Here is a 10,868-nt window from a genome sequence, read left to right on the forward strand (position 1 = left end):
TCCTGGATGGGTGGAGAGGGGAGGCGGGTTACACGTGGATTCCGGATTGCAGGATTCCTTGCCTACAGAGAGGCTGCTTGCGTGGTGTCTCTGCCAGGAATAATGCAGGCCGAGTAGGCCTTTTCCAGAGTAAGGGAGGGTTATACGTATACAGTTGACCCTTGAACAACATGGGGGCCAGGGACGCAGCCAAAAGCCGCATAACTTTACAGTCGGCCTTCCTGGTTCCGCATCCGCAGATTCAACCAAACCGCGGATGGTGTAGTACTGTATGTATTTATTGGAAAAAAAAAAAAATCAGAGTATTAGGGGACCAGCGCAATTCAAACCCATGTTGTTCAAGGGTCAACTGTATTCTAGTTTAAGGAAGCTAGTGCCTCCAGAAAGCCTTCTTGGATTACACCCATTACACACCAAGAAGAGAAGGAGCTGGTTTGGAGAGGTGGAGGGGAGAGGGAGAGACAGGCAAGTTACACCCAGAATTAGGTCGGATTCTGTTTGGAGGGATGGAGGTGCCTATTAAGGACCAGTTTCACAGTCTCCAGGGAGGCCAGCCCTTTTACAACCCTGGTCAGAAGGACAGGGTGCTTATCACTGATCTGGGCTCCCAGGGCTGTTCAGAGAGCTTGGGAGGGGTCAGTGATCTAAGAACAGAGGGAGTCCAGGGAACTGCAGCTCTGTTAGGGGAAGGGGGATGAAACAGAAAAGACCAACTGGATTTCACTTTGGTGGGGGTGGGATACTGTCGCTAGGCATTGGTCCCGATTGTATCCTCTGAAAGGCAGGGCAGTCATCTCCTCCAGGGAGGCACAGAGGCAGCATGGGTCGTACCTCCAAGGAGATCAACTGTGGCTTCTTCTGTTTTGGGGGCAGGGGGAGGGCGGGGTGTGGGCCTCCAGGATTGCTGTGGTCTCAGAATCTCCCGAAAGCTTCTGTGGCCTTATCAAGACTTGGATCAGCCCAGTTTCAACTCATTTCTGTTCCCCCCACCTCATCCGTCCCCACCCAGCCAAAAATTCCAACCCTCTCTCCTTGGACGCACCTGCTTGGGGAGCCCATAAAACCCCACCGGACTGAGTCCCTCCTCCCCAAGCCACCATCATCTGCAGGCTGAACCAGAGCAGTAGCCCCTGAGCAGGTCACCCTGTGTCCAGGATTTACCACCATGTGTGGAATCATTTTATGTGCCTTGTATGCTTACTGCCTGTCACACCAATTAAGGACCAGTGCAACCCAGACGTCTGACAGGCATCTCAAAACCTAGACTCCTGATTCCCCTTCCCAAGCCTGCTTCTCTTGCGGTAAAGGGCAGCTCCATCCCTCCAGCTACTCAGGGCAGGAGCCTTGTGGTCCAGGACCCACGACTTCTCTTTCTTCTCACTCTCCCTGTGGGTGACTCCCAACTGCGATGTCAAGGCCCAGCCTTTCCTCCAAATGCGCCACTGAAGATGCACCTGGGGCATCCTCAGACCTCAAACCCCATATGCCCAACCAGAATGGAGCAAATCCTGTTTGTAGCTTCAAAACAGATCCAGAAGCCCAACACTCCTTAGCATCTCCACAACTGCGACCCTAGTCTGAGCTGAGCCATGTCTCTCTGACTGCAGGAGGCTCCTCCTTGGTCTCCCTGCCCCACCCTCCCCTCTACACACACAACTCTCCACAAAACAGCCAGTGGGATCCTGCCCAGTATCTTCTCTACATTCTCCCACGCATCTCATCTCACTTTCGTAAAAGCTTATGGCTGATGAGGCTCCCTTTTTCTCTGACCTCACATTCCACTGTCCTTGAGCCACTCCGGCCTCTACTCTCCAACACCCCAGGAAACACCTACCCAGGAAAGTGTTAGCACTGCTCTTCCCTCTGCCCAGAGTACTCTTCCTTGTCACTGGGCCCAGCAAGCAGCCCTCAGGACCCATTGGCCATGACCACTCGGCACATCCGTCACAGCTGAGCAACGCCCCCTTGAAATCTCCCCCCCCACACACACACCCCATCCCATCCCCGGCTTTGACTTGATTCTCCCTCGCTCTCCTGGTCTGCTTCCTGCTCAGCCTCCAGTCTCGTTTGGAGAGCCCTCTATGGTTCTCAGGTCCTTCCCAGCTCATTTTCCTTGTGGGTGACTCTGAATAATGACGTCCATCAGGCTGGTCCTCCAGATGCCCCACTGAGGATCCCCGTTGGTCCTCTGGGATCCTAGGCGCCCAAACTGACCAGCAACCCTGCTCGCCACAGGGAGAAACCTTTTCTTGCCCAGCTGTTCCCTGTCTCCTGAGAGGACTGCCACTTCCAGCTCCTCCCCAGGACAAGACATAAAGTCACCCTGGACTCATCTCTCTTCTCCCCCTAAATCTATGGTCACTCGGTCCTAGGGGTCTACCCCCTGCCAGGCGATGAGTCTGTGCAGATTGTCAGAGGCTCAGAAGTCATGATACAGTTTTAATTTTATTCAGAGAGAGATGGGAGCCAAGGGAGGGTTTTGCGCAAAGAAGGGATACGATCTGATTTGGGTTTTAAAAGTTTCCCTTTGGCTGCTGTGTGGGGGACAGGCCGTGGCAGGCAGGATCAGAGGCAGCGAGGCCAGGGAAGAGGCTATGGCAATAGTCAGTGAGATGATGGTGGCCTGGACTGGGGTGCTGGCAGTGGAGATGACAAGAAAAGGTGAGATTTTGTATCTATTTTGAAGGTAGGGTCCTTGCACAGGACTTGGATTGGGGTGGAGGGTGCGGTCATGAGGAAAGAGGAAAGAAGGATGACTTGGAGGTTTGGGCCTGAGCACCTGGGAGGATGATGGGACCATTTAGTCAGAGGGGAAGCTGACCAGAATTCCACTTGAACAGGTCAGATTTGAAGTGTCTGTTATGCATCTTCCCCTCGAAGACTTTATAGACCCTAGGCTGGGTCAGGCGCCTCCTCTGGGCTCGCAGAGCCCCACGTATGCCCCCATCCCAACCGGATCATGACGGTATCCTTCATGGTGACAGGCCTGTCTCCCCCGTTGTACTGTGAGCTCACTAAAGGCAGGGACAGGGTCTGCTTCGGCCACCACTGACTTCCCCTGCCTCGCACGGGATTTGGCACAGGGTCGGTGCTCAGGAAAGATCTGTAGGCTGAGGGAATAATAAATGCGCCCGGAAGAGGAGACCCAGACCCCCAGGGATGCCTCCGAATCGCAGCCTTGTCGGAAGGACGGATAGTGTGTAACATCGTTCTATCAAGACAGAGGTTCCATGACAGAGTAAGGACCTCCCGGACGTACCCAGTTGGAGGCGGGGGCAGGGAAATGGTCGAATTCCAACCTGGGGGAGGGGATGGGCGAGCAAGAGACAGGCCGGACCGCAGTGCCCAAAGCGGGGATCCCGGTCAGAAGGCCTCTGGGATACAAGCGTTGGGAAATCAAAGGCGTCATCACCCCCAGAGAGACCCTCAACCCTCACACGGCACCGCAACAAAGAGCGGGCGCTCACGAGCCGACCAGCTGGTGAGGAAATACCTGAGTAGAACGCGGTGCCGGATGGTCCAATCTGCCGAACACGCGGAACTCCGGCGCGGAAGTGGCTCCAGAGACTACGACTACCACAAGGCCTTGAGGGCTGTCTTGCCTACGGCTCCCAGAACCCCATGCAACAGCTCCACCGGAAGCCCCTGTGGTTACTGGGCCCTCGGCCCTCAACTCCCAGCAGTCCCTGCGGCCCCTTGTTTCGCTCTGCCTACCACTCCCAAAATGCACTGCCCTGTTTCTTTCTGCGCCTGCGCACGGGCAAGGGACGTGGGGCGGGTACTGTTTGCTGTGGTAGTAATCTGTTACCATGCTGGACGCTTTAAAGGAGAAATGGCTGTATTCGGATGATCTGCTTTTGTGGGATTACTATAGGCTTTTAGAGGGATTATAAAGCATATTATTTTTACCCTTTGAGGTGGGGTTGCGGGTGGGAATTGAAGGTGGGAGTGCGGGGTTTGGTCGTGGGTGTAGAAGGAGACAGCGCATGCGCAGCGCAGAGAGCCTGAAGGTGGGGGTTCGGAATGGATCTAGGCATTGCCTGCAGGGGTGGTAATGGTGCGTGTGGACGCGTAGGGTGGGGAGAGGGAGCAGTGTGTGCGTAAGCGGAGGTCTCTGACCGTGCGTCAGCCTTAGAGCCTCCGACTTCTGAGACTGAGGGTTCCAAAGACTCAGATCCCTGAAACTCACTAGTCCCTAGGCCCCGTGTCATAGAGACTCAGAGTTCCAGTGACCCAGAGACCCAGACCCCTGAGACTTCAAGCAGCCGAGAGAACCAGGACTCCAGGGACAACTCTCCGCAACCAAAGCCCAGAGACCTGGAGAGTTCACCCCCCAGGCCCTCGAAACTGAAATCTGGGGGCCAAAGAAGACCAAAGATTCAGATCTTTTAGACGCAGAAGACCAGAGATCCTGGGCCTCAGAAACTGAGACCCAGGGTCCCCAAACCAGATCCTCCAAAAACTGGTGCTCAAAGGTCCTCACGATGAAGGGACCAGAGCCTCAGGGATCCCAAGACAGAGGTGCACAGCCCCAGGGTGTGCGGGTCTGTGGTGAGTGATGTCACGAGTGACTTGACAGGCGCTGTGGAGGCCATGTTTTCCTTGATGCCTTAGTGTAAGATGAGATGGCCTCCATGAAGTCACCGTCAAGGGTCATCATGGGCCAGTTCTTGTCATCACTGGCTCGTTGGTTCATCTGTTGAATGGTCATTTCCTGAGGTCTCCTTGTGCCAGGCTGGCCCTGTGCTAGGTTCTGGTGACACAAGCGAAGTCACAGTCCTCTGAGCCCTCTGCCTGGTGGGGGTGAGAGAGACATAGTTAATACAGGTCAGAAAGCTTGACGTCGGTGTTAGGAACTCTGGAAGCTGAGCCTCAATCACTGCTAGCCAGGGCATCACGGGAAAAAATTCAAGCAGAGGTTATTAGACAGTGTGCTTAGCACTTTACATGCACTGTCTCAGTTTGCTCATCTGTAGAATGGGAATGATAATAGCAATACCTGCCTTAAAGGGCTTATGTGAAGTCAAATTGAACTAACAACACCTACAAAGTGTGGTTTGTGCTCTAGAATGTTTACTCCAGTTGCCAAATTAGAAAGAACTGGTAAAATGAATCTCCAGAGGTGGTGAATTTAAAGCATTTTGGGGCACTTCCCTTGGAAGTCCAGAGGCTAAGACTCTGCGCTTCCACTGCAGGAGGCACAGGTTCGATCCCTGGTCAGGGAACTGAGATCCCACATACTGCACGGCACAGCCAAAAAAAGAAAAGAAAAGAAAAGCACTTTCACTCAAGATAAAGTGGAAGCAAAATAAATGCCCAACCTCATTTGAAAGTTTTATTAAATATAGCACGTTTCCTCTTTAAAAAAAAAAAAACAGTGAGGGGACTTCCCTGGTGGTGCAGTGGTTAAGACTTTGCACTCCCAATGCAGGGGGCCGGGGTTTGATCCCTGGTCAGGAAACTAGATCCCACATGCGTGCCTCAAGTAAGAGTTCGCGTGCCACAACTAAGGAGCCTGCCTGCTACATCTAAGACCTGGTGCAACTAAATAAATAAATAAATAAATAAATAAATAAATAAATATATTTTAAGTGAGAATTGAATTTAGAAGACTAGGTAATTGCCCAGAAAAATAAAATAGAACAACATAAAATCATACTTCCAATAGGACATATAATAGAAAAAAACAAATGCCCAGAAAAAAAAAGAAGGAAGTCTACCAAGGTGGTAATCAAATATCGTTGGCTCTGGGAAGCTGGACCTGGTGTTGATGATGTTATAGACCATACTGTGACACCATTTAGCCTCATGTGTGGGATGGTGCTTCGCATAGAGTAGGTGTTCAATCAACATTCAAGAATGAGGGAAAGTCAGCTGGTCCCTCCAAAACCTAGATCTAAACATTCCATTTAATAAGTACAAATCATACCTAGTAAGGTCTTATGAGAAAACATATTTTAACATTTTTCCTGAAATATAATAGTTAATGAGGATTATGAATACTTCTCACTATTATTATAATTACTTGCTGAAACTGACGGTCCCTCCCCGGTGAGTTCCTATCATTTCATTTCTCAATCTCTCTACATAAGACCCAATACTCTCCTGTAATCCTTCTCTCTCTGGTCCCCATTAGTGTCCTCAACCTTAGGCCCCATGGCCTTTCCTGTAGACTCACTGTCCTTCATTCCCTTAAGCAATTAGGACAGGCAGACATGCAGAAGCATCCCTGAGGATGAACTAGGAAGCAGAGAAAAAAATAAGAGAACCCCAGCCCACTGATAAGAGGGTCTTCTTGTCCCCCGATCCTTTTCTGTTAAGAAGAGCTTATCTTTTCACCACTCCAGGTTATATGGCTGCCTTCCTCACCTGAGTCTTGGATCCCATGCTTGAGGGATCAGACCCCTCCTGGAGCTGGGCGATTTTTGAGCTCAGGACCTGGCTCTATTTCAGCACCACGGGCAGCGCCATCCTGTTGCATGGAGCTCACCAGCCTGACAAAGACGCCACAGGTTATCTTCACTGAAGGCTTCAAGTTACCATTTAAAAGTCATCCTTTAAATACAGTATGTGGGGGAATTCCCTGGAGGTCCAGTAGTTAGGACTCGGTGCTTTCACTGCCATGGCCCGTGTTCCATCCCTGGTCAGGGAACTAAGATCCTGCAAGCCGTACATTGCAGCAAATAAATAAATACATACGTACATACATACGTACTTACATACAGTACGTGAGAAAATTGGTGGTGAGTAAGCCTCCAGTTTCACTTTTCCCCTATTAGCTATAATTCGTGTGGGCTGCTATTTTGGTTATGTATTGCTGCACAGCAAACCACCCTAAAACTCAATGGCCCAAACAATTATTTAATTCTGTCTCATGGTGCTATGAATTGGCCAGAGACCAGGTGGGCAGTTTCACTTCTAGTTTTGCCTTGGGCTCTTTCAGGCAGTCATGTTGAAACGGTTGCTGGGGCTGGGGATGAAGGTCTAACCCCTCAGGGTTTCTCTGTGTAACATCTCTTTCCATCAGAGTCCCCTGGGTTGCTTACACAGATACCCAGGGATCCATGAGGCAGGAGCAGAAGCTGCCAGGCCTTCTTAATATCTGAATAATACAAATCTCAGGACGTCTTGTCCTCCACATTTTATTGGGAAAAGCAGTCATGGGCCCAATCCAGATTCTAGAGGAAGACATAATAAATTCCATTATGTAATAAAAGGATAACCATGTTTGCATAAGGCAGGGGTAGGATTGTTTGGAGTGGTCTTTGGAGACTAGTACCTACAGCTACTCATCCGTCTGTCAGCTGCACCCTCTATCTGTTGGGGGGATTACCCCTTTCTGTCAGGGGTGTTCAGAAAATGAAATGGGACCATATCTGTAAAAGGGTAGCACAAGGCTTTCACCTTCCCTGAGCTTGGACCGGTGTTGACAGCCTATGTTGTTGAATGTCCATAGGACATTCCTGAGGGTTGCCAGAAGGTCAAGGAGGAGAAACAGAGGTCTTCCTTTCCCCTGAGCGCTTCCTCCCAGGCAGACCTGGACCCTTTCCAGCACATCTGACATATTGGCCCTCCTGAATACAGACCTAGGGTCCCTGTTCTTTGTGATCAGCTCCCCATCCTCTGCCCCAGAGCTGCAGACATCCTGAGTCAGCACTCGACTCTGAATCAGCACCACGGACAGCAGCATCGCCCTTTCCCAGGGATCCCCAGGATCCCTAGGAGCAAGTCTTGGGCAGAGGCCCGACCCCTGCTGGGGCAGAGGTGGGGGTGGTCACGAACAGAGCACAGAACTTGGTTGCTGGTGAAGGATCCCCAGCACAGTGGGAGAGTAAGTGGGATGGAGAACATAGTACCTGAGAGTCCAGGACCATCTGCAGAATTCACATACCCTGTGAGTGCCTGAAAGTCCCTACTGTGTCTACCTGGCTTATTCCTCTCTGAGAACTCACCTTCTAGTACAGAAGAACAAGAGCCCCACCCATCACCTGCCTTTGTTTCCCCCATCACAGGCATTTTCCCTATGGCACTGAAATTGTCAGGTAACCTGTCCCCCCAATCAGATGCTGCTTTCCTCAAGAGCAAGAGCTGAATCTTTACTAGAAACCTAAAGGCACAGTGTGGATGGTTGATGAGAGACTGAAATTTCTTCCCTTGCCTCATTGTAAGAGTAGACAATTCTTCCTTCTCATATTAACATACACTCCTTATCACCCAGCCAATGAACCCCGGGCAAAGATTGATGAAGTGTCTCCCTGTGCAGTCAGTGGTGCATGAGACAGGGCTCCTGTGTGATTTGGACAATTCACTTGCCCACTCTGAACCCCAGTGTCTTCTTCTGCAAATTGAATAACTGGGGCTAAAAGTCCTCCTAGCTCTGATGTGCTGTGGTCATAAGTTCCTCTTTCGCACACTGTTAGATTCTCTGTGGCTTCCCTGTGTCTCTCCTCCAATTATTCTGCTTTTCTTTGCAAATTGAGGACCATGGGAAACAGTTTGGGCATAGCCCGGCCCCTCTGAGCACAGAGATGCTGTAACTGCCCCTGCTAGGAGAGAGTGAGTTGGCCAGGATGGGGTGGGGGGCAGGAGGGGGATGGGGCTGCAGGATGAGATACCAGCTGAAAATGCAGGAGTTGGTGATGGCGTGCTGTGCCCTGCATGCTTAGGCCCTGCACCTTCCCTTCTCAATTATCCCAGCACCGACGCTACCCCGTGTTATGGGTAGTGGTTCCAGGAAGGGGATGATATAGGACGGGCAGACTCATGAAGCTGAATGGAAGAAAACAGATGGCAGTTTTTCTCTCTTTATACCAAGTCTTAAGAAAAACGAGTGCAAAGCCATGGTACTAAAGGCAGCATGCTCAGATGTTAAAACTACAGAGAAAAGCAAGGAACCAAATAGCATTAAGTGAGGCTAGGGGCTTATTGAAGGAGTGGGGTGTGGGAATGGGGAGGAGAAACCGGAGAGAGATCCTGGGGGGCTGGCAGCGTTCTATTTCTTGGAGGGTGTTCGTTTTGTGTTGAATTACTAAGTTGTCTTATATCTCTCCCCAATAATATTTCAAAAAACCCAGCACGGCTCTGAGGAGTCACCACTTGCCATGCCTTCCCACCACTTCCTCCCAGCCCCAAGCCACACAGTTAAAAATAATCTTCTGTCAGTTCAGTGCATGTCTCATCTCCCATGAAATCCTCACCATCCCCGAGGGTGGGCGACTGCCAGGCTGGTGTTCCTCGCTCCAGCCTGTACTTCTGGGGGCAGAACCTGCGTGGGCAAAGCCCCAGAGGCTGACAGGCCCCCAACACACTCTGGAGTAACAAAGAGAAGTGTGGTCATGAGACAGACCAGAAGTGAAGAAATAATCCCGGTGCCTGGACAGCCACAACACATGGGCTAGTTTCCATCCCTTTCGAAATCCGTACAGAGAACCATGCTCTGTTTCCCAGGCATCCTGAAAGCCCACCTCCCCTCCAAGTCTTCCATGTGTGTTAAAACACAGAATCCTCAACTCCACTGCCCGAGATCCCCCTCTACTCAGTCCTCCTGACACTCAACTTCCAACCCTGTCATAGGGACAGCGACACCCTACCCCCTGTGCATCCCCCATCACAGCTCCAGGTGTCTGCCCACTGGACAGTGACTCACGGGACAGCGTCTAGGCCTGGTGTGTGACCTCATGAGCAGAGAGGGGATGCCCATCACACGGACACTGGGAGAGGTCACCCTCCACCCCATGTCCCTACGTCCCACCCTGGCTGGACCGACCTCCACAAACTACACCCTGCGACTCAAGGGGTCTGGCCAGAAGGCACCACCTTTCACTTTGCAGAACATGACCCCTGAGGGGAAGGGCATTGACAGGGAGGCAGGAAATGGAGCTCAGGCCCAGCATGGGGTGTGGATTTGGGCAAGTCTCTCACCTTCCCTGGTCCAGTGTACCCAGGAGTGGACATGGGGTGGTGCGTGGTTGATCTCTAAGGGCTCTTCTGGTGCCAACAGTCTCTGGCTGTGAAGTTCCTCCTCTGAGGAGGCTCAATGTTCTGAACTCACCCACATCTTCCTGCTGGGGCTCCTCTAAATCTTGCAACGTTTAGTTCCTGAAAGACGAACCCTGAGAAACAGACTTTCCCTGGGGGACCCTGGCACTGTCAACCCCAGACGTGCTTCTGCTGCTGCTGGTGGCCCTGTTCTGGTAGACGGAGGGGGCCGAGGGCCAGAGGGAGTCCAGGAAGGATTACATGCTGCAAGTGCAGGGGCTGGCGACGGCGCAGGAGGTTCCTTCTACTATCCCCGGAGATGCTAGACTGACTCTACCCCAGTTCATGGCTACTGGTTCCAAGATACAGACTGGGAGGCTCCAGTGGCCACAAACAATCCAGATCATAAACTACAGGAGGAAACTCAGGGCTGAATCCTCCTTCTTGGGGACCCCCAGACCACCTGCTCCCTGGACATCAGAGATGACAGGAGGAGGGACAATGGAAAATACTTTTTTTAGGATAGAGAGAGGAAGAATGAAATGGAATTACATGTCTAACCTGGTCTCCTTGTATGTAATGGATAATGAATAGGATCCAGGAGAAGTCACAGGCGAAGGCCTTAGGGGTCCCTGTGTAGGGCTGGGATGAGACATTCCTCCTGAGATAGGGGTCGGGATAAAGCAGGTGGGGGCTCAGAGGGAGTAGCTGGACCCAAGCCTGAGACTTCTCTCAGGGCCGCACCTCTAACCATCTTCCTTTTTTTCTTTCCTTTTTTTTTTTTTTTTTTTTTTTTTTTTTTTTTTTTGCGGTACACGGGCCTCTCACTGTTGTGGCCTCTCCCATTGTGGAGCACAGGCTCCGGACGCGCAGGCTCAGCGGCCATGGCT

General features: G+C 51.5%; 1 protein-coding gene across 1 annotated transcript in view; it reads left to right on the forward strand.

The window, feature by feature from the left end:
• Positions 1 to 2,959: 2,959 nt before the first annotated feature.
• LOC103071677 (sialic acid-binding Ig-like lectin 13) overlaps positions 2,960 to 10,868 on the forward strand; it is a 21,833-nt gene continuing 13,924 nt past the window's right edge. The window contains 3 exon segments of the mRNA XM_082931296.1: positions 2,960 to 2,965; positions 10,305 to 10,490; positions 10,492 to 10,558. Coding sequence (XP_082787422.1) covers positions 2,960 to 2,965; positions 10,305 to 10,490; positions 10,492 to 10,558 — 259 coding nt within the window.

Source organism: Lipotes vexillifer, unplaced genomic scaffold (assembly GCF_000442215.2).
Source record: "Lipotes vexillifer unplaced genomic scaffold, Lipotes_vexillifer_v1.1 scaffold802, whole genome shotgun sequence".
Classification (NCBI taxonomy): domain Eukaryota; kingdom Metazoa; phylum Chordata; class Mammalia; order Artiodactyla; family Lipotidae; genus Lipotes; species Lipotes vexillifer.